The following is a 23447-nucleotide window of genomic DNA, read 5'->3' on the forward strand; positions in this document are numbered from 1 at the left end:
AATTACAGAATGGAAGTATATTAACAAAATATATGCTAAGTAGAGTAAAAACCTTTCCAAGGAAAGGGAAACTATTTTGCTACAGGTGTGAAAATCACTTTAAAACACACATTCTGCTATTTTTACAAGCACTAGAGTCCTTCTAATGACTGATGCACATCAGCTTTGAGCAAACTGCAGTTTAAAAATAAATAAATTAGAGCATATGGCTGACGAACCTCATTCTTTGTAGCCATATGGAGGGAGGTGACTTTATTGCTCATTAAATGGTGCTGAAATACTACATTCAAAGTCTTAAACGGGTTATATTGAGATGGCAGCATGGATTTATAAGCAATATGAGATGAAAGGGAACAGTTGTTCAACTTGAGTTGCCTAATTCAGATGTCCGAGAATAGTTTTATTAAAGAGGCTATAATTGAAAGCAAAAGGCTGCTTAAATACCTCTTCTCCAGTAAGTTATAGATCCTTTTCACTGGCTCCTTACCACTGGTTTGCTGCTTGAAGCAAGGCTGGGTAGGCAGTTTGGAGGTGGCCAATGATGGCTAAGGTAACAGTCACTGCTGTGAGGTCCAGCAGTGAGATGACTGCTTTTGGTGTCTCAAAGGAGAGGTTCAGAAGTAACACGTGCTACTCAGAGTAGACCCAGACCCATTGATATTAATGAATGTATTTAAGATAGGTCCATTAATTTAATTGTATCTACTCTGAGTAAACTTAATTGAATACCACCCCATTGTAATTACTGTTGTCTTCCTTAGCCGAAAGAGTCTTCTCATATCTTTTTTAAAGTACTCAATGAAAGAGAATATAGGATAGTCATCATTTCTCCTCTTTCCTCCCTTCTGTGCTCCTGTCTGAATTGTTCATAGATTGTTACAGCCAGAAGTAAACTACAGTGGTACCTCGCAAGACGAATGCCTCGCAAGACAAAAAACCCGCAAGACGAAAGGGTTTTTTTCGTTTTTGAGCTGCTTCACAAGACGATTTTCCCTATGGGCTTGCTTCGCAAGACGGAAACGTCTTGCAAGTTTGTTTCCTTTTTCTTAACACCGTTAACACAGTTGCGACTTGACTTCGAGGAGCAACTCATAGAACGCGGTGTGGTAGCCTTTTTTGAGGTTTTTGAAGACTTTGGTGATTTTTGAAGCTTTTCCGAAACTTCCGACACCGTGCTTCGCAAGACGAAAAAAATCACAAGACGACAAAACTTGCGGAACGAATTAATTTCGTCTTGCGAGGCACCACTGTACCAATGTTGAATGTTTCATATTTTGCAATTTACCCAGATAGTTTTAGTTTTACACCCACAGTTTACCTGGGAATATTTTTTAAAAAACACTGAGTAAAATTTGTAAGCGTACTTCTTGAGCCCCTGTTCTTAATATAATCAGAGTTTTAATTAGTACTTTTCAATTGCTGGATTAGGAGAATCCTGTCTGACTCTTTGAATTTTTACTTTTGAACTTTCTGCTATAAGTGGGACTTTCCCTTAAAATGCAAAATTAAATATTCCTGCAATGATCTTGATTTTCGTTTTCCAGCCCTGCGTCACACCTGCATTTTTCTATAAAGCATCCTCACACATTATCATGGGAGTACTACACTATGTTCCAGTGCAAAGCCCACCTCGTCATGAGACTCATAGAAAACAGAATAAGCATGGAGTTCATGTTACAAGTAAGTGTTTGGACACTTTTAAAATTTCCTATTTATAATTACTTTTTTAAAAAACCAACAACTTGAATTTCAGTGCCTTCCATATAAAACGTTACCCTAAAAGTAGACTATGAAGCTTATTACCATTATACACAAATGGATGGTGCCCACAGACCATGAACTTCCTCGTGGCCACATAAGTTTTATGCCAACCATAATTGTGGGCTCTCTTTCTAGAGCAGACTCCCTCCCTCCCCCTCCACCTAATTGATGTCTGTACTGACATCAGCACCATCTTCAGTTAATGGCTTTCAACAGGGGTGACTAAGATTTGGCACTCCAGGTTTTTGGACTACAGTTCCCATCAGCCCTAGCCAGTGTGACTGTGGGAGTAGTCCTGCAACATCTAGAGAATCATGGGTTAGCAACCTCTTCCCCCTCTCTCCTTTTTTTAAAACAAACTTTATTGATTATTATTTTTTAATGTTCAAAGTGTTGTCATCCAAGATAAATGCATGTACAGGTGTTAAATCTTGTATAATGTCATCCACATGGCATCAAAACAAACTTGGAATATCTTTTATATTACAGCTACCTCTGACTTGCTTAACCAGGGTTTGTAAACAAGAACATGGTTAACAAAACCTAGTTAAGAGGGGGCCTGATTTAGCCTTTAACCAGAGCTGACATTGGTAATGAGCTATCCATTAAGCTTCAATCCCATGCATACTTAACCTTGAGAGTAAGCCACAATGGACTCACTGAGACTTACTTTTGTATAGGCATGTGTAGGAATGCATTGTTTTTCATGTCACTGCAGGAAGGTGGAAATTTTCTCCATAGAGTGTGTGATCCCACTGACTGCCCTTGATTATCTACCGAACCATGGTTAAGCCAGAGCCAGCATTCTGTTTTTGGTGCCCTAAACAATTTGTATTTATTTGTTATATTTGAAACCTGAGTCAGAGCATCACATATGAAGTTGTCAGATAGTGTTAGAGGCCTGCATCTGCTCCACTTCAGCATTATAGCTGCATCATATTGCCTTAACCTCACTTTCTCTGCAGCCCAGACTGCAAGGGCACCTCTCAGCGTGGTTAGCTGTTTGTATAATTGATTGGTGTGGTTTGGGCCGATTTATAACCACACCCGGGAAGCGAGGTTTCCTCTTTGTGTCATGGATCACATGTCATGGAAATCAGGCCGCGGCTTACAAAAACTAGGGTACTCACCATTTACTTAAGTGATTCAATCTGTTTCCTGCAGAGAACCGTTTTGTTCAATGGAAACATTTTAGGCAAACACTTTCAGCAGCTTAATTTCTGCATATGGTAAAGGAAGCCACTTGCAGACAGTGACTATATCAAAAGTTATGAACCTTTGCAGCTAAATGTGATTTCCAGTATAGTGACAGTGCTAGTAAATGCAATAAGACAGAGCTAAAGATCCTGTGACCCTTTGGATGCTGCTGGGCTGCATCTCTCATAATCCCTGACCATTGGCCATACTGGCTGAGGCTTAAGAGATTCGAACTCACAACATCTGGAGGGCCACAGGTCCCATCAGAAGAGGGCCACCAACTTATGGTATTCTTTCCAACTTCGAGAGGCATTGGCTGGCTGCTGTGGAAAGTAAAGGGTAAAGGTACCCCTGCCTGTAGGGGCCAGTCGTGACCGACTCTAGGGTTGTGCGCTCATCTCGCTCAAGAGGCCGGGAGCCGGCGCCGTCTGAAGACACTTCCGGGTCACGTGGCCAGCGTGGCGAAGCTGCAACTGGCGAGCCAGCACCAGTGCCGCACACAGAAACGCCGTTTACCTTCCCGCTATAAAGCGGTGCCTATTTATCTACTTGCACTTAGGGGTGCTTTTGAACTGCTAGGTGGGCAGGAGCTGGGACCGAACGACTGGGGCTCACCCCGCCGCGGGGATTCAAACCGCCGACCTTACGATCAGCAAGTCCTAGGCACTGAGGTTTTACCCACAGCGCCACCCGTGTCCCACCCGCTGTGGAAAGTAGGTTGCTGTATAACATGGGACATGGGTTTATCCAACAAGGCACCACATCTGCTTGCAAAAAAAACCCCTCATCTTTTCTGTCGCATCTTCATTTCAAAATAGTTGCAGGAAATGCGACCATCCCCTTTGGTAGAGAAGTGGTTTGAAATCCTCTAGCCCATCTAGCAGTGCACAGTTTGAACTTAATGTCTGAATCACCTTGGGTCCTATCTGATTTTGTTTCCAATGAACTGTACCTATGATATTACCATCACTGATATTTCTTAAAAGTTTATGATCACTGGGCCTGTTTTGATTGCTAACCGAGGCTAATTTCACCGTAGGTTTTCAACAAACTCTTGAGCCTGGCCAGCACTGCCTCATCTCAGAAGTTCCAGTCTCATATGTGGAGTCAGATGCTGGTTTCCACATCTGGATTTTTGAAATCCATCTCCAATGTCTCTGGCAAAGACATTCAACCGTTAATAAAGCAATGGGTGTATCCTTTTTCGTTCTAGCTCTGGGCTAGTAACAAAGGAGATGAAAAATAGCTGTTCTTTGGCCCGTTAAATGAATACACCGGGACATAAGAAGCAGCCTTAAATTTGTCTAGAGAGCTTCAAATAGTGAAGTTTAAGATTTAGCTCAAATTGCTGTTGTCCCTTTTGAATTGCATCTCGTTGTGGCTGATTGTTTAGTTTTCAAGATGCTACTGTCGGAGGAGAAATGCAGCATTTCGTACCAGTGTTCTGAAAGACAAACGACAGAGCCAAGCTACACAGCAAGGATCCAGAGGATTTTCAAAAACATTCTTAAGGCAGATATGGAAAATGCCACAGTCTGGTGCATTCTTAGAAGTGAATTCCAAAAATTTCACCCTGGCACCAAAACACTTGGGTCTATGTACAAGTAGTTTAAATCACCCAAATGAATAGCAGAGAGATTGGCAGTTGCAAAGCTGCCTGGCAATACTGATCTGGTGCTTTCAATAATATTTCAGTCCACCTTGATAAAGGCAAAATAGAGTTATACGGAGTGAAGTTCACAAAAACAAATGCAATCAGTGTCTGGTATTTCTATAGGGGCTCATTCAGAACTGTGGATTTCATTCTCACATACTTTATATATGGTAGTAGATTTTTTTCACAAGGAGAATTGTGCATCCTGAAGCCAGTTTCCAAGTTTCCACAAAGTCCTGTATGGTGGACAGAGGCACCCTGGAAAAGAGAGTCTCTTGTAGTACATACGCAGACACAAATAAGCAGTTCAGTAGTATGGATTCATCATCCCCTTTTAGGATACACTGAAGGCTTTGCTAATCAAAGCAAAGCTTTTGCTTCCAAACGTTCATTATTTGACTTTCACAAAACCTCTCTTTTGCTACTAAAATGCCCTCTTCTTTTTGTGTTAGACCAAATGCTTTAAATAAAAGTCCTGGTGAGAGACATAAAACCCTAATTAATGAAAAGGCCATGGAATTTATTCAAAATACAAGAATGTGTCAGGGGTTCAGGTGGGGAAGGGAGAGCAGACACGCTCTCATGTTCAGCACGTAGGTTTGAAAGGGGCTTGTAAGCATTTTTTGTGTGTAGATTGTGCCCTGATAATACAGGGTTCCTGGTTGCAGGGAACCTTGTGTGTTCAGCCAAATGTGCTTAACCAGCCAAGCAATTCATACATTTTATGAAATGAGTCCCTTTCACAACTTTCTGCTCAGTGTGGGAAAGTTGGAGTGGAGCAGGCACGCACACATCCACTTCCTTTCCCTGGCTTCTATGTGTTATTTTGAACACACGGATTAGGGCTGTAGTGAAAGTCTGGAGGAGGATAGTAAGGACCAGTTCCACACATGCTTTCCCATCCCTAATTTGTGATGACTCACCTGACTCTGAATGGATCCCGCTGTGTATCGTTGTATGTGACACGGGGTGGAATTCAGCATTCCCATATGCGCAGCTCCCAATATGACCAAGTCGTGAGACTTACAAATCTCAGCTTTCATGCAAGAGCAGCAAGCTATGAGCTTTGAAATGCATAAAGGGAGGGAAAGCTCAGAAGTTGAATGATCTCCATTAGGGTCGGAATTGAAGGAATTGTGCAGTATTTTCAAAATCTGCATTTATGTTATACATCAAATTGCAAATTATGGACACAGTCCATCAGAATTTCCGTCACAAGCCTGATTGAAGCAAGACAGTTGTGGTTGTTTTGGATGTACTGTTGCAATTCTGTAAATTTGAGGAATTTAGTTTTTGCATATTTGTAAACCTATCTGTTATTATCCTATTCAGTCTCACAGAGATCAGAGTGGTGTGGTAAAGTTTTATGGCAGCTTTGCATTTAATAGAAAACGAAATGTATTAGAGTTAGAAATAAAGCAAGACTATACATCTCCTGGGACACAGAAATATGTGGTGAGTTTGTTTTTCTCTTTTTCCTGAAATTTGTCAAAATTGCTACATATTTTCTGTAACTTTTACTTTTTACTGTACATATTTGTACCGTCAACCTTTGGTGGGCAACTTGCTTGGAGCTCTGAACCATATCTGGTAGAAAGATAGTTGCCTATGGCAAATACAGAAATTTGCATGTAATTTCTGTAGCTGGGCATCATGTTTATTATTAGATTTTTGTGAATCAATGTAAATTATAGTGAGGCTTTTAACTTTAACCTGCAGTGTTCATCTAAAGTAAACCTTGAATCAACTGGCATTTAGACACAATATTCAGTGAACTCCTGACTTCGTCGTTTCCTATTGTTCACTACAGAAATACATTTTAAAATGAGATGGCAAACATACTCTTTGAGATCTAGAAACCTACTTTCATAGAATCAGAATTGTAGAGGCTGGACCACAGTGTCTGGGCTGAACGATGGGAGTGGAGATGCTCCTTCAGGTTAAATCATTGCTACATTTCCCCCCTAAGGGCCCTTTGAAAGTGACAGTGCAAGAGCTGGATGGATCTTTCAACCACACGCTTCAGATAGAAGAAAACAGCCTTAAACACGACATACCTTGCCACTCAAAAAGCAGACGGTAGGTTTTTAGACTATTTGTAGGCTTCCCTTGTGAAACATACACCTGAAATAACTACTGCTTTCTTGTTTTTCGTATTCTCTGGCTTACTCCTCTTGTTAACATCAGCAGTATGGTAGCTGCTACTGTGCTAGGTAAAGTTAAAGGGACCCCTGACCATTAGATCCAGTCGTGGCCAACTCTGGGGTTGTGGCGCTCATCTCGCTTTATTGGCCAAAGGAGCCGACATACGGCTTCCGGGTCATGTAGCCAGCATGACTAAGCCGCTTCTGGCGAACCAGAGCAGCGCACGGAAACGCTGTTTACCTTCCCGCTAGAGCGGTACCTATTTATCTACTTGCACTTTGACGTCTTTTGAACTGCTAGGTTGGCAGGAGCAGGGACCGAGCAACGGGAGCTCACCTCGTCACAGGGATTTGAATTGCTGACCTTCTGATCGGCAAGCCCTAGGCTCTGTGGTTTAACCCACAGCACCACCCTGTCCCGCTACTGTGCTACACCTGCCCAAATTGAATTGAAATACTTTATTGTCACTTGTACAACTTACAAGCCACCGGGGGGGGGGGGGTCCCACCCTCTGGCTCCTCCCAGTGCCAGTTTCATTCTCCAGAAATAGGTAATGCTGTGTGGGTTCCTTCCCATGTGGATCGTGGCTTCTAAAATTGCACCGACAGGTTGGGGGTGATTAGTGTTGTTGTGGCCACTGTTTTAATGCAGGAATCATATTTGTAAGAAGATCTGACGGTTGAATCCAGTGCAGCATGGGACTTCCTTCCTTTGCCTGTGTACCCCCAAAGGCTGCTCCAGAGCAACCCCCCTCCCAAACTCTCCGGAGCAGATATTCATAATATCATCATCAAGGATTTACTTTGTGGCCTTGTTAACTTGCTTGTATTTAAACATCATTTAATACATTTTTGCAGAATAAGAAAAAGAGAAAATTATTTTAATAGACACCTTCTTTTTTTTGAAATGCAGAAATAAGAAGAAAAAGATTCCTCTGATGAATGGGGAGGAAGTTGACATGGATCTTTCTGCCATGGAGTAAGTTAATTTTGAAAAGTAACGTGTGGCTGTTGCTTTCCCTGAAGCTCTTATATAGGATTGTCCCAGCCACACAGAATCATACTGGCCCCAGTCCCAATAGCAGCACTGTGAATGCAGAAGCTTAGTTTCACGTATCTGCTCTGTTAGGAGATGCTGCCTTTCTTCCTACACTGTCCATAGGAGCCGCAGTCTCTTTATTACAGTGCTGAACATGCAGGGGAATGTAGGGCAAGTTCTTGAAGTGCAGCAATTGGAAGTGGAGGCAAGGAAACCAGGGAAAGATTTAATTGCAGAGATGCCTGTTGTTCATTGTTTCTACGCTGAAGCCCCTTCCACTGGGAAATTTATGAAGTGGAAAGCTGTCATCAAGCTTGTTCAGATTGATATTATCAGTTTGTCAGCAGCTGCATGATTGTTCAGACAGTATTAACCGAGAACTGTTGGTTTTGTGCAATAAGAAGTAAACAAGAGTCCGGTTTCTTTTTAAGGTGCCATGTCTTAGCAGTCCCATGTTAAAATGTCTGCACACATTTGCTGTCTTTTAAGTGCTGGTACAAAATCTGGTCCTCTCTTTTAGTGCTGATTCCCCCTTACTCTGGATCAGAATAGACCCGGATATGTCTGTACTGAGGAAGGTAGAATTCGAACAGGCTGACTTCATGTGGCAGTACCAGCTCCGATACGAGAGAGATGTGGTTGCACAGGAAGAATCCATTTTGGCCCTCCAGAAGTTCCCTACTCCAGCTTCACGACTTGCGCTGACTGATATACTTGAACAAGAGCAGTGCTTCTACCGAGTGAGGATAATGGCATGCTTCTGCCTTGCAAAGGTAGGAATGGGCCATGCCAGATAAACTTCATGAGATAATTTGGACAGATGCAATCAAAGGTTCTGGAAATCTGTTGTTGTTTAGTCATGTCCGACTCTTTGTGACCCCATGGACCAGAGCACGCCAGGCACTCCTGTCTTCCACTGCCTCCTGCAGTTTGGTCAAACTCATGCTGGTAGCTTCGAGAACACTGTCCAACCATCTCATCCTCTGTCGTCCCCTTCTCTTTGTGCCCTCAATCTTTCCCAACATCAGGTTCTTTTCCAGGGAGTCTTCTCTTCTCATGAGGTGGCCAAAGCCTCAGCTTCACGATCTGTCCTTCCAGTGAGCACTCAGGGCTGATTTCCTTCAGAATGGAGAGGTTTGATCTTCTTGCAGTCCATGGGACTCTCAAGAGTCTCCTCCAGCACCAGAATTCAAAAGCATCAATTCTTTGGCGATCAGCCTTCTTTATGGTCCAGCTCTCACTTCCATACATCACTACTGGGAAAACCATAGCTTTTAACTATATGGACCTTTGTTGGCAAGGTGATGTCTCTGCTTTTTAAGATGCTGTCTAGATGTTGTCTAGGTTTGTCATTGCTGGAAATCTGCACAGCAGCATTTGTGACATGTAAATTGGGCAGCTCGCAGAGAATCTAAACTTGAAGAATAGGAGAAAAATGCATGTACAGTTTTCCGCCCCTGGTTACTTGAAAACTCTATAGCAAAGAAGACTTACCTTATCCAAAAAAAAGCTCTAGCTCCTCCCATGGGCTTGAGTTCCTATATTTATTTACCTGTGTAGCAATTCCTTCCCCATGTTTGTGAAACTGTGTGACCCCACAGTGGTTCCCCCTGCCCTGATCTGACCAGGTGTTGAATTGCCATATTGAATAGAGTGGCAGATGTTTCAGGTTTCAGCCCTATATAGCTTGATGTTCACTGTCAAGGGGGGCGGGCGGCGGCAGGCTAAATGGGTGCAATTTCTATGAAGTTTGGTGAACGTGTCTTTTCTAGTTTTAAGTGGTTTTGCCAAATATCAGTCTCTTTTACATATTTTCACACAGTTGAGTAAGGGTTAAAACTTCACTGCGTCTCCTAAACTGGTCTGGCGTCCAGCCTTATGGAAATATTTATCAAGTGCTTTTAAGTGACTGATGTCAAAACAAAGCAACATAGGTTTTTGTCTGTAAAAGGAAACTAGAAAAGCGTTTCATAACAATTGCTGAAGAAGAGACGAGACATTTGAACCAACAGTTTTATTTTTGCATTAATCTTCAGGCCTAAAGGAAGTTTGCTGTTCTAACAAATTTATAAGACAGCCAAAGTGTATGTTAGGTTTTTCCTTGAAGCTCTTCTGGCGCCTTAGAAATCTAGGGGAGTGGTGAAATTTTCACTTCAAGCTTAACAATCTGCTGACCTCCTTAGTTGTCGGATCCACTGTCTCACAGAGCCTCCATCTTGCCAGGATTCATACTCAATTCAGTAGTCTTCATCCAGCTTACTACTGCATCCAGGGTCTTCTCAGCCATTCCCAAGACAGATCTTGTAGAGAAATAGAACTGGGTATCATTAGCATGCTGATGAAACCTTGCTCAATATCCCCTGAATGACTGCTCCTAATGGTTTTGTGTAGATGTTAAATGCATTGGAGACAGTATAGTGCTCTGTGGCATTTTGTAGCTCAAAGGGGACTGAGAAGCAGTGTTCCAACGCTACTTTCTGGAACCATCCCCGGAGATTAGACGTAACCCCTATAGAACCCTTGAAACCCATCTCCTATAGACGGTCCAGGAGGATACCATGGTTCATTGTATCAAAAACTGATGAGAAAGCTAGCTAGAGCAAAATAGGCTTTTGCACTGGGGAAGCTGGGCAAACTTTCCCCTGTTATACTGATTGTTAACTTGATTTCAGCTGTCCGACCGTATCTTAAAAGCTAGACAAGGTTCAGAATTGTCTGTTTCTCTTCGGGTGGTCTCGTACTCCCAGGGCGGCTAAGGCATGCTTGAAATCTGCATTGAGGTTATTGGCATGGTAAATTGAGATAACTGGTAGTGCTCAGGCCACTTCCATGACTGTCTTCCGCAGAGACTGAATGAATATGTGGCTTTAGTAACTGGGGTGGGGGAGACTGTCTGAAATGTAATTGGGAGGAAAACAATTAAAACCAGATCGCGATTGTGGGAAGATAATTAGTTGCAGATGACCTGTAAAAACCATTTCCATATACTATAGTTCCAATTTATAGAAGCGGTGGTGGTGAGAGACTGTCTGGTTTTAGGTAGTATATTTTGGTTTTCAAACTGTGTTCGAACCACGGGATTCCTTGCGAGCTCATCAGCATTCCTGAATTAACCAGAATGATAATGGCAAAGAAGCTGCCTGACAGCTGTTACTCACTGCTGGAAACCTTTCCTTGCTCTTCCCAGCTGTATGATGGTATTAGGGCACAGAAACATGGCTTTTACCCTACACACCATTGACTGCATGTCCTGGGACAGGGATTCCCAACCCTTTTGGGCCTAAGAGTCCATTGAGAAATCTAAGAAAGTCTCATGAATAAGAATAAAAGTCTTGCTCAAAACCATTCCCCCACCCCAAACACAAAAACAGGCAAAATACCTGCATATGTCCCAAAACATCGGAGAAAAAGCAGCCCCCCCAAAAAACCCTAGGTAACTCCCCCACCTACCCAATCACCCTCCGTCAAACCTGTTCATTTTTTTAAAAAAAAAGACAAGGGGCAGGGGAGCTAGGTAGGTATTATGGGGTTGTCCGAGGGCATTGCGGTGCCCATGGGCACCACATTGGGGATCCAGGTCCTAAGATAGGTTTCAGTATCTTTTGCAATGCAGTGATTCCATAAAAGCACCTTAAGAGGCAACTCAGAGTTAGGAAAGGTTTTTTTGGGGGGGGGAATGCTGATTTAAAGTTTCTGTCTGTTAAAGAGTTACGGATCTTGTTCACTCACTACAGCTTTCTCTTCCCCTCAGTCCTTTGGAAATGAAAGTAAGAAAGAGAGGAGTCGGGGTTTGGGAGAGGTCAACAGATCAAACCTTGCAGTCTTGCTAATAATGTAGCTTCTCTCTTGCGCCCTAATGATGTAGATTGCAAATTTCATGGTGAGCACGTGGACAGGACCACCAGCCATGAAGTCGCTCTTCACCCGGATGTTCTGTTGCAAAAGTTGCCCAAACATTGTGAAAACCAATAACTTCATGAACTACCAGAGCTACTTTCTGCAGAAGGTAAAAGGCCAATTGCTGTCTAATTTAGCTTTTTCTAAACGTAGCAGCTTCTCTTACAGCCTGTTCAAGGCTGGTCTACAGTGGTGGATGCAAAAGAGAAATGGTTGTAGGTATTGGATGTGTTCGCTTGAAGAGTGGCAGCACTCTTTTGGAGATAGATGTCCTGAGTCCCATCCGCCTCAAAAAAAAGAAAGGGGAAAAAGTACTGAAGTATTTTCCCTACGAAGAGAAGCTAAAGAAATCAGGAGGGGAGAAATTGGGGGCGGGGAGACTTATAAAAATTATGCGTGCAGAATATTGAATAGAAGGCAATATCCATTCTCTTTGTGAAATTATTAGAGCTGAAGGCCATTTAATGAAATGAGGCAGAGAGAGGTTTGGGACTGACAAAAGGAATCCCACCTTTACAATAGCACACAAGTTAAGGGAGTTCATTGCTGTGACCTGTCGTGATGACCACCTGCCCAAATGACTTTAAAAAGCACCTGATAACTTCACAAACTGGGTTTTATTAACAGCTAGCTAGCATGTTCTTACGTTGATTTTCATGCTTCTACCTCCTGAATTATGGGGTGGAGGAAATACGGACTGGTAGACTGCAGAACATCATATGGCAAAGCAAAAGCTGTCGATTCTGATTTAATATTTAAACAAAAGCAGTTGCTCCTTTAATCTTGGCCCCTTTTCTTTGCAGACGATGCCTGTCGCAATGGCCTTGCTGAGAGATGTCCATAATCTATGTCCTAAAGAGGTTTTGACGTTCATTTTAGATCTAATCAAGTACAACGACAATAGAAAAAACAAGGTAAAAAAAGTTGTCTCAGAGCATTGCAGTTTTCTATCCATGATCCTGCCCTTTTGATGTGCAGAGAACTACTTTAAGGCAAAATGGCTTGTAATAGGAACAGGACCTGCAGCTAAATGTTGTGATGCGGAATACTCTTACCCTCTTCCATTCATTTTTAGACTTGAGTTTGTCTAAAAGAGCAGTGCTCTTCTTTTCAATTTTATTTATTTTTTGGTAATGCTTGTTATCTCGTATTTTGGTCTTTGACTTTAGTTTTCAGACAACTATTACCGTGCAGAGCTGATAGATGCGCTAGCAAACTCTGTAACTCCTGCCGTCAGTGTGAACAATGAAGCCCGGACACTTGATAACTTAAATCCTGATGTTCGCCTCATTCTTGAGGAAATTACCAGGTTCTTAAACATGGAAAAGCTACTTCCCAGCTATAGGCACACCATTACGGTCAGGTATGTTTGTTTTTTTAAAATGTATTTAATTCCTGCAAATACAAATCTAAAAGCACAGTACACTCCCATCTTTTTTTGCTTCTTCCTACTTTGCTGTTGATCCTGATGCACTCGTTCTGTTCTTGCACAATGTAGCTGTTCATAATATTCTCACTACGTTCAATAAACACACGAGAGAGACAGTGGGGAGATTTAGCGGGTGCCGAGAAAGTCCTTTTGTAAATTGTGCAGAGGCCTTAAGAGAAAATACACTTCTAAAAACAGAATGTTTGTAGGAATTGAAACCACAGCTTTCTCCTTTTCTTTTGATCTTATGCAACAAAGGGAAGATAAAATCTACTGTTTATGATGGCGTAACACTGAGTTAAGTTTGTTTTGTGTATCACATGTCTATGTTCAAGGCAATGCACACGTTCAGCCTCTTCATGAGCACAGATCTCCAGAGTGGGTTGATGCTGATCAGCAGTAGGGGAATCCTAAACAAGGAGCCATGCACTTGGGAAGGATGCTGCAAGGGACTAGATTTTTCTGATAACGTATCTGGACTGTCCTCTTACTTACCTGCTGATCTTGGCATCTTATTCAGGAGTGGGGGAACTCAGGCCTGGAGACAAAATATGTCCCTCTGGGCCTCTCTACTTGGCCCTCGGGATTCTCACCCAATCCATGCCACTCACTAGCCTTGCTTTGTACCCTCCTTTATTGTATAACTTCTTATTGGGCTTTTATAAAGAAAATGCAGATAATAGGAGCAGATGGGGCTCATCAACCTAGGAAGGTAGCCCAGCTAGGAGAAGTATCAGCAAGGCTGAGAGGGAGGTCCTGTCGTCTGAGCAGCTCAGGACTTCCATACACACTGCCCAGGCTTGCTCCTCAGGGACGCCACTTCGGTGCCGCTAACACAATGGTTTGACTTCACCCCCGACGGCACACTCCATTGTCTCTCGTTACAGAAGGATGCCAGCAACAACAAATAAACAAGCCAAGACAGGCTTGTACCATTCAGACATGATAAAATGAGGCATGTTAGGTTTACTGTAACGTCATAGACGTATGATTCGTTACCTGTAGCCAGTGTATGCATCTTAGTTTACAAACAGCTCCTTCAATGTTTTTGTCTGTCTGAAGTGTGCCCTCGGGGCCAGATTCACTTGTGAACCCATTGCATTCGCAGAAGCCAGTGCAAGGGCTCCTGCTAGTCCAACGGGGCTTTCCCTGCCATGACTCCCCCAAATCTCCTCTGAATCCTCAGAACAGCATGCAGGGAGAAGAGAGGGGGGGGGTCATTCCGTCTGCAAGCAGAAATGCTTACGTGACGGAACTATCAGAAGAACATGATGTTGAAATCCTCCCTCTGACTCTAATAAAATGCCTTTTGTTTGCCCGGATAGAGGGGTGTGCGCAGAAACAAATCTATTGTGGAAAGGTAACATTTACATTAGGGACGCAGGTGGCACTGTGGGTTAAACCACAGAGCCTAGGACTTGCTGATCCGAAGGTCAGCAGTTCGAATCCCCGTGATGGGGTGAGCTCCCATTGCTCGGTCCCTGCTCCTGCCAACCTAGCAGTTCGAAAGCACGTCAAAGTGCAAGTAGATAAATAGGTACCACTTTGGCGGGAAGGTAAACGGCGTTCCCGTGTGCTGCTCTGGTTCGCCAGAAGCGGCTTAGTCATGCTGGCCACATGACCTGGAAGCTGTACGCCGGCTCCCTTGGCCAATAAAGCGAGATGAGCACCACAACCCCAGAGTCGGTCACAACTGGACCTAATGGTCAGGGGTCCCTTTACCTTTACCTTTTACATTTCTTACTCCGCTCACTTTTGCTTCTGCCCCCACCCATCACTGGTACACATGGCCCCTGGAACATTGCCGAGAAGGGAATGTGGCCCTTGTGCTGGAAAATGTTCCCTACCCCTGCTCGTACGGGTTTGAAATTCTCTACTAGTGTATGTTGTGTTGGGTGAAATATCCAACAGAAGAAAGAAAATAGTTTCTTTAGGACTCTCCTTTCAGCTCAGGTTTCTTTAGAACTCTTCGGAAGTCAAGAATGATATTTTATTGGTGTTGCTGTTTCGTAAAAAAATTAATAGGCACCTTAAAAATAAAGAATTCACATGAATTTGGTGTAATTCAGAGTTTCTGAAATTCATCAACAACTTGCTGTGGTAATGCTAAAGTAAGTTTCTGTTTCCAGTGACTGGGAATGCAGGTTTTATAACAGATTTTTTCTTCCTCCCCCCTTCTCTATGTGTCTAGTTGCTTGAATGCCATTCGCATACTACAGAAGAACGGTCACGTCCCAAGTGATCCTGCTGTCTTTAAGTCCTATGCGGAATACGGGCACTTTGTGGATATCCGAATAGCAGCTCTGGAGGCAGTGGTTGATTATACAAAAGGTAAAGAAAAGTTGTTGCGCTGAACAATTACTTGGCCTTTAATATCTAGACCTGTGCACCCTAGACCATGGCCACTTCGCTAAGCTCTGAATCTTTGAGACAGACAAGTAGTGCTTTGTGAGCTCTTTTTCAAGGAAACTTGTTTGCCATTACTGATCTTCTCATTGAGGAATCAGATGAGCATCCATGGAAGACTGCCATGAAATTTAGTTTGAAAACAAATGTAGTATGAGCTGGGAAATGAGGCAACCCCATTGCTGTCTGGATTGGGCAAAATTTGTTTGACCGCTCAGTTTCTTGAGTATGATGCCATCTTGTAGCAGGAGGGTTTTGTGTGTAGGCAGTTGATTTGCAATGAGAAATGTTTTGTGCTCAGATGTACAGGCAAAGTGTTGGGAGTATATATAGAATATATGCACTTTGCTAGGAGGGAATAGTCAGCATCCCAAATGAGCTGTTATGCACAGGGTGGACTCCTACAGTGTGGCACCCAAAATGGAGGGGGAAAAACAGGTTTCCCAGTTAAATTCCACATGTTTAAGCAACTGCATCCAAATACAAGAGAGAAGAATTGAGAGAAAATGGGAATTTGTGTGTCACAAAGAGCAAGATTTGTAGAGTCCATCCATCCTACCCACCCTCCCAAAATTATAACAGTGACACATTATAATGCATCAGTTCCATTCTATTTCTTAAAGGCTTTTATGTATTTTTGTCGATATTTTTTCTAATAACTTCTGACTTCTAGTTGGTGCAGTTCCAACATCTTACTTAAAAAGAGATTCATTTTGTCTTCATAGTTGACAGAAGCTACGAGGAACTACAGTGGCTGCTCAATATGGTCCAGAATGACCCTGTGCCTTATGTCAGGTTAGTCTTCCTTGCTGGCAACTTGAAAGGTGTTTCATTTAGGTTATAGATTTCAAACCATCTTGTGCTGTATATTCTAATGGGAAGGATTTAAAATCGCCTATTGCTATGTTGATTCTGAGAAGCATGCATGGGGTTTTCAGGTAACAGTTGACCCTCAGCTTCAGATGATGGAAATATACGAGGCACTTGCGACACTTCAGTTGAGTTGCACCATCTCTGAGCATTGGCTGTGCTGGCTGTCACTGATGAGAGTTGTGGTGGAACAACATCTCAGTGGCTACAGGTTAGCATGGCGATCCTTCCCACCAGAATATCAGTACTTTGTTTCTGCCTGAATCAAGAGACTGGTTGAATTCTGGAGCAGAGGGTAATCTGTGGCTATTAAGCAAGAGGGCAGCACTCTCCCACTTCCTTAAGAGATGAGAACTATTCATGGCAAAGCCCTTAGAGGTCAAGGGGAAGGTCTTGTGCTTTTCCTTGCAGTCGTTCATACTTCTTTATGAAGGCCTTGCATCTACAGTGGTACCTTGGGTTAAGTACTTAATATGTTCCGGAGGTCTGTTCTTAACCTGAAACTGTTCTTAACCTGAAGCACCACTTTAGCTAATGGGGCCTCCTGCTGCCGGAGCACGATTTCTGTTCTCATATCCTGAAGCAAAGTTCTTAACCCGAGGTACTATTTCTGGGGTCGTGGAGTCTGTAACCTGAAGCAAATGTAACCTGAAGCGTCTGTAACCCGAGGTACCACTGTACTTTTCAATTCTTGGCCATAGATGCAGGATCTTTCTTTACATCTTTCTTTAAAAAATAAAATCAAAATCCACACTGGGGCTCAGTGTATCTAGAATAGAGCCAGGCTTCGTTATGTTTAGATACCAAAGAAAATATAAATTGGTTTCTTGTTTGTAGCTGAGGGACAAAGATTATAAATGATACATTTGTAGTTGAACTTTTTGCCTGTTTGCTTTAAGTTAGACTTTGCCAGTACAAGTCAGTACCCCTGGTGACCTAGATAGTGACAACTTTGAACACTGCAGCCTCTTTTCAGGTTTCCCCCTCTCGGTTTCTTTTCCACTGACTGTTACTGCCCCCAGGCCTTTTCACAAAAATGGCTGTTTGATACATTTTTAGAATCCTGTGTAAGGTCATTGATCTTGATTTCCTGCGATGAGGCGAGCACTAGGGGACATGTTGTGAGTTTACGTTCAACCCTTGTAATCCTGATGTATAACTATGGAGCCAAAAAAAGATTGGCGAAGATGCAGAGCCTAATAACTGGGAGGCCAGATTGTATATGGATTAGGAGCTGATTTTTGTCCCTTTTTTTTAGACATAAGATATTGAACATGTTGACAAAGAACCCTCCATTTACCAAGAACATGGAATCTCCTTTGTGCAATGAAGCGCTGGTGGATCAGCTCTGGAAACTTATGAATTCAGGTTAAATATTATTATTACTATTATAATTTATTTATTATTATTCTACTCATTAAAAAAAAATTCTAATAACACAAATCAGCCTGGCTGTATGCATGTTTGCTTGAAAATAAGTCACCCTGGTTAGAGAAGGGGTTATTTAATTTATTCTTCATTTATATCCTGCCTTTCTTGCATAGTTCTCAAGGCAGCATACATGATTCCCAAGCAGATTTCCATCTAGGCACTCCCCAAAGCCAAACCTACGTAGTTTTGATCATGGTTGCAATATCCTGCATGCCTTCAAGACAGATTGCACTGGATTGCGGATTAAGGCATGCAACTTGAAATTCTTTGTATTTTGCATTTTTTTGGAGCATTTCCGTAACATCCAGGCTTGCGTTTTGGTCAGGACTAGATCAACCCTAATGCTGTATACATTCATAGCTGTCAACTTTTCCCTTTTTTAAAGGGAAATTCCCTTACTCCAAATAGGATTCATCGCAAGAAAAGGGGAAAGTTGACAGCTATGATACATTAACAGGAGCCTCCCCAAACTCACCTGCCCTAGTACCTGGTTGCTAGTTTGTCTTGTGTAGCTGATGTTCAGCACCAATGCTCCTGCTTATAACAAACTGTGATTCATTGTTATATCTGAATTGAGCCATACAGAAAAACCTTATGTTTGTTAGTTCTTTAAGTCTGTGTGAATTTTGCAGGGGAAAGTCATTGAGCAGAATATTCACGTGCCTTTTCCAAAGGTTCTACACGTTCCCGACCCAATGCTTATTCCTTCAAGGGGGGCGGGGGAAGTTACCCAAGAATCAACATCCAATTGCCATTAATCTGTTTTCGTTTAGCAGATCAGCCTTATCCAGCACTGTCTTCAAAATCTGGCATGTTGCTTACAGTGCTTGCATACAAACTTTTATTTGTATTCTTCTAGGGGACATTAGTGGCTGTGTGCTCTCTATGCATCATTATTTTTAGAGCCTGGAAGCTTTCAGCTCCACTAGGGGCTGAAGCAACCTGGGGGGGAATGGGATCCGCCTTACTTAATTTTTTGGAAAGATTTAACCAGATGTCATACTCAGGAAGTAAACAGTTTACATCTACCCACTGGGGAGTTCATGTTCCCTTTTCTTTTCCTCGAGAGAATTGAGTGTACAAAGCTAGCCTTTAACTCATTGACCTTGTTGTAACAAAAGGAGTCATAATAGGAGAGATGTTCCCTTCTCTATTTATTTTTTGGGGGGGGTGTTAACGGCATAAATCTCTGTGCAAATCATGTGAATTCTCTACTCAAAATTTACTTTCTGTAAAGAGCAATTGCAAAACCTCAGAGTGCCAGTAAGAATATTTGTTAGAGTAAACCACCCATTCAGGTTTAATGATTTGAAACTTGCTGATGCCTATAAGCCCATAAAAGGTAAAAGGTAAAGGTACCCCTGCCCGTACGGACCAGTCTTGACAGACTCTAGGGTTGTGCGCCCATCTCACTCAAGAGGCCGGGGGCCAGCGCTGTCCGGAGACACTTCCGGGTCACGTGGCCAGCGTGACATTGCTGCTCTGGCGAGCCAGAGCCGCACACGGAAACGCCGTTTACCTTCCCGCTAGTAAGCGGTCCCTATTTATCTACTTGCACCCGGGGGTGCTTTCGAACTGCTAGGTTGGCAGGCACTGGGACCGAGCAACGGAAGCGCACCCCGCCGCGGGGATTCGAACCGCCGACCTTTCGATCAGCAAGCCCTAGGCGCTGAGGCTTTTACCCACAGCGCCACCCGTGTCCCTACCCATAAGCCCATAAAGGAGAACAAATGTTTTTGTTGCTTTTTGGAGAGAAAGAGTGAAATGCCAGACTCTAGTAAGCTAAAGCTAGAGAATTCCAAACCTTTTAAAAATGAGAGATGATACTCAACTATACTTAAGTTTGAATTTAAAAAAAAAAAAAAATTTGTTTCAATAGCAGTTCAGATTTTCACTGATCAGTTTTTAAGTTAAGATAACAGTGCTAGTTTCTAGATTCAGGTGGGCAGCCGTGTTGGTCTGACGCAGTCGAAATAAATAAATAAATAGTCCAATAGCACCTTAGAGACCAACTAAGTTTGTTCTGGGTGTAAGCTTTTGTGTGCATGCACACTTCTTCAGATAGAAAACTGCCTTTGCAAATGAACAACTTAATCCGTTAGTAAAATTTTGTTATTTTCCAGGTGCTGTAGAAACCAATGTATATTTAGTGATGACATAATTTGTGAAATAAAATGGGGGTGGTGGTGGTGGGGAAATCCCTAGTTTCTTATCTCCTGTAAGACTTGTTCAAGTTTGGATGACATGAACAGCTGGGCTTTTGTTTCATTGTGTTTTCCCAGCTATTCCGAAAAGTCTTATCAGGGCAAAGGGGTCTGCATCTCCGTAGGCAACCCTGAGTATCATATGCTGTGGGCCCTCGTGACAGTTGTATCCATGGGAATCTTGTCTTGTAATTTTCCTATTTGCTCAGTTTTCTTTGAGACATGTGCCTTTTGCTTTGTTTGCTACTTAACATCTTTTTCCTTTCTGGAAATCGCCTACTCTGTAAACTTACTGGAGTCACGTGCTTTCAGATGACCAAAATCTGTCCATTTTAGCTACTCATGCAGTAAACAGATCAGCTTGTGGGGTGCAGCTGCTGTTCACTGGCAAATTGTGCGACCTTCCGTTTATCTGTGAGTTAAGACTCAGCACCATTGTTTGTGGTTTTCATTGAAGCTCGCAAACTGATTAGGCATCCACTACCAATTGGAGATTTTATTTTGTTTATTTCATTTAGGAAATTATTTATAGGCCGTTTGGGGGTTATAGTCCTTCTGTGTTAACTACCCTTTAAAAACACAAACCAGTTATGACAGAGAAAACAAACATACAGTGGTGCCTCGCAAGACGAAATTTCCTAACAGATCTTTTAAAAAAAACACACCGTTTGTTCTAAAACAGCTCAAATGGGGGGGGGGGGGTGAGTGTGAATATGACTGCCTTTGTTTGGCATTATGGGCATTAGGGCTGGGCGATATATCAATATATTTTCCAAAACCAGTTTGAAGTCAATATCATTATGCCAATTTCATAATTTTTGACCTGGCAATAGATCACAAATCATGATGTGTGTGTGTGTGTGAATGCGCTATGCAAAAATCACAATGTGATTCACCATGGAGCCAGCCCACTGTGTATCTCTTGATTCCTTCAGTCCCTGTTAACTCTGCCAGCTCAGCTCTCCGCTGCCTCATGCAGGGGGCAACAAATCACAAGAACATGCACCAGCAAAAAACGCAATTCATGAAAAACAATGAAGCCGGCCAATGTCTCTACATAGCTCCATCCTTATTTCAGACATCACGACACATCAGTATATCGTGATGTTTAGCCAGTGATATATCACAATGTTGAAAACCCGATATCGCCCAGCCCTAATGGGCATGTTCAAATTCAGGCTGTCTGCTGTGCTGACGAAAAAACCAGTTAGTTGTTCTGGGCAGCCTGAGGTGGCATAGGGGATAGTGTGGCAAACCAGCCCGACTGTGTGGCTTAGTTGTTGTGCTCACAGTGGAATTGGGTTCAGGGAAAGCGTAAGCACCTGGGCAGCCCAGTTGTACCTCAGCTGCCTGCCTTGCTGTCTGACAGCTGAGGACTTCACTGCTAGTCTCACTGTTTGTGCTCCCTTTGGGAGCACAGCTGCATTTCAGGCTGGGGCAGAGAGACTGGGACTGGAGGCTCAAGGAAGTGGCGAAGAGGCTCGCTGGTGAGTCTTTAGTGGCAGTGGCTGCGTGTTGATGGTTGTGCACTGCAGTGACGGTGTGGACTGCAACTCTGCCTGCCTACAAGAAAAGCATCATTTTGTCTTGTGACACCTTAAAGATTAACACAATTGTTGTCCTGGCATAAGCTGTTGTGGACCAGAGGTGTGGTGCTCAGTTGCCAGTGTAATAATTTGGATTTCTACTCAGTTATGACTTGTTAAAACTGTTTCTCATTAAAGTCATCTGTGTACAGGAACTAAAACTTTCATCAAGCTTAATGGCAATGCTGTATTTGGAATAAGAAGGCAGTAGAAACTAGGCTTTTTTGTTTCAATGAGAGTACCGTATTGTGCTTATTGTGTTACAATCTTATACATAAAAGAGACTCCGTTCTATGGCATAAAAATACAGAGGTGTCAGTCCTGCAAACTCTCTTGCATTGAGTTTTTGTTTTTTAACTAATGCTTGTGACATTCAATATGCTTTTAAGTTTTGGGGAACTTAGAGAACATCTGGGACAAGGCTTTGGCATTGGATAGGCTGAACGTCAGGAGATCCGAAGAGCTGTACTGGTTCAGAGCAAAGGCCCACCTAGTCCAATATCTTCCTTTCTTGGTGATTGGTGGAAAAATGGCCTAAGATGAGTGCTGGCTGCTGGTGTTTTTAGAAAAGCCTGTCTCTTGCACAAAGATGATTTGGGATTTTTTCGGGGCAAACATTGCCCTTCTCTGCTGAGGAGGGGAAAAAGATACTGTCGACTTAATGCACTAAATTTCTGTAGAATAGCCAGGTGGTGAAACTGTTGCTTGGTCCAGCTTGATTTAACAACTTCAGAATTATAAATGGCTATTTGTACTATGGAACACAAGCAGCTGGCTCAGGATAGAATTTGGCAAGGCGTAGGTTGTTGCTAATAATATTTCTAAGCTTATCCTTCTCCAGCAGGGCAGGCTTTTCTCCCCTGATACTAACTGTGCTGGAACAAGCGCTGCATTTTGTTGTAGGCCCGTGTATATAGATTTATGTCATCCTGTTCCATGCAATTCCCTTTATTTGGGAGTTGACCTAGTTTTTAAATCCCAGGTTGGTCCACTGGAAGGCATGACGGTACACTTAATTTGCCTTTGCTGAAATGGTGGTGGTGGTGGCGATTGAAAATTGCTAGCAGAATGCATGCTATTATTACGGAGTGATGAGGCATCTCCTATCGGTCTCTGTTAGGGGTTGTGCTCCTGTTGATGCAAAGCAGCCGGCAGGTACAGGAAGAATTGCTTCATTCCCTACAGTTTGCAGTAGAACCTGCTTCAAAAGGCACACAGACAGTGTGGAAAGATGGTTGCTTTTTCCCTTACTCCATAGGTACATCCCACGACTGGAGGCTGCGCTGTGGGGCTGTCGACCTGTACTTCACGCTGTTTGGCCTCAGCAGGCCTTCCTGCTTGCCTCTGCCAGAACTTGGGCTGGTCCTTAACCTAAAAGAAAAGAAAGCTGTGCTGAATCCTACCATCATTCCTGAGGCAGGGGCAAGTGGTCCGGAACCGCCTAACAATCCAAACAATCTGGGTCAAATAGTTGGCTTCCAAAGCACTGTAAGCAATTTCCTTATTCTTTCACAGCCACGACTCACAGTAGTGGAGTTGTAACACAATGCAACCAGTTTTCAGGCCTTGCTCTCTAGCCTAGTCTTCTATCCTTGACCTTGTACTGCAAATCTGATCTGCTTCCACTTGCTGGGAAAATTTGCCTTGAAGTAGTATATGCCTCCTCCCCATCCCCACTTATTCATGAAGCCACAGGCAGTTCCTCATTCATATTTCTCAGAGTTTAATTTTGCCTGTCTCTCCTACAATATGTAATATTATTTTTTTTGGAGGGGTGGGGGAATCTCAGCCAGCGACACAGATTTCAGTGGTGTCTGCTTGTGGGGTGA

General features: G+C 42.9%; 1 protein-coding gene across 1 annotated transcript in view; it reads left to right on the forward strand.

Moving 5' to 3' along the window:
* The window catches only part of TAF2 (TATA-box binding protein associated factor 2), a 66994-nt gene that overhangs the window by 27811 nt on the left and 15736 nt on the right, over positions 1 to 23447 (forward strand). The window contains exons 11-23 of the mRNA XM_028736233.2: positions 1545 to 1680; positions 3998 to 4152; positions 5953 to 6067; positions 6582 to 6691; positions 7670 to 7735; positions 8316 to 8568; positions 11661 to 11801; positions 12496 to 12606; positions 12862 to 13055; positions 15313 to 15452; positions 16253 to 16322; positions 17656 to 17765; positions 22877 to 23106. Coding sequence (XP_028592066.2) covers positions 1545 to 1680; positions 3998 to 4152; positions 5953 to 6067; positions 6582 to 6691; positions 7670 to 7735; positions 8316 to 8568; positions 11661 to 11801; positions 12496 to 12606; positions 12862 to 13055; positions 15313 to 15452; positions 16253 to 16322; positions 17656 to 17765; positions 22877 to 23106 — 1831 coding nt within the window. The remainder of the gene's footprint in view (positions 1 to 1544; positions 1681 to 3997; positions 4153 to 5952; positions 6068 to 6581; positions 6692 to 7669; positions 7736 to 8315; positions 8569 to 11660; positions 11802 to 12495; positions 12607 to 12861; positions 13056 to 15312; positions 15453 to 16252; positions 16323 to 17655; positions 17766 to 22876; positions 23107 to 23447) is intronic.

This window comes from Podarcis muralis, chromosome 8 (assembly GCF_964188315.1).
Source record: "Podarcis muralis chromosome 8, rPodMur119.hap1.1, whole genome shotgun sequence".
Classification (NCBI taxonomy): domain Eukaryota; kingdom Metazoa; phylum Chordata; class Lepidosauria; order Squamata; family Lacertidae; genus Podarcis; species Podarcis muralis.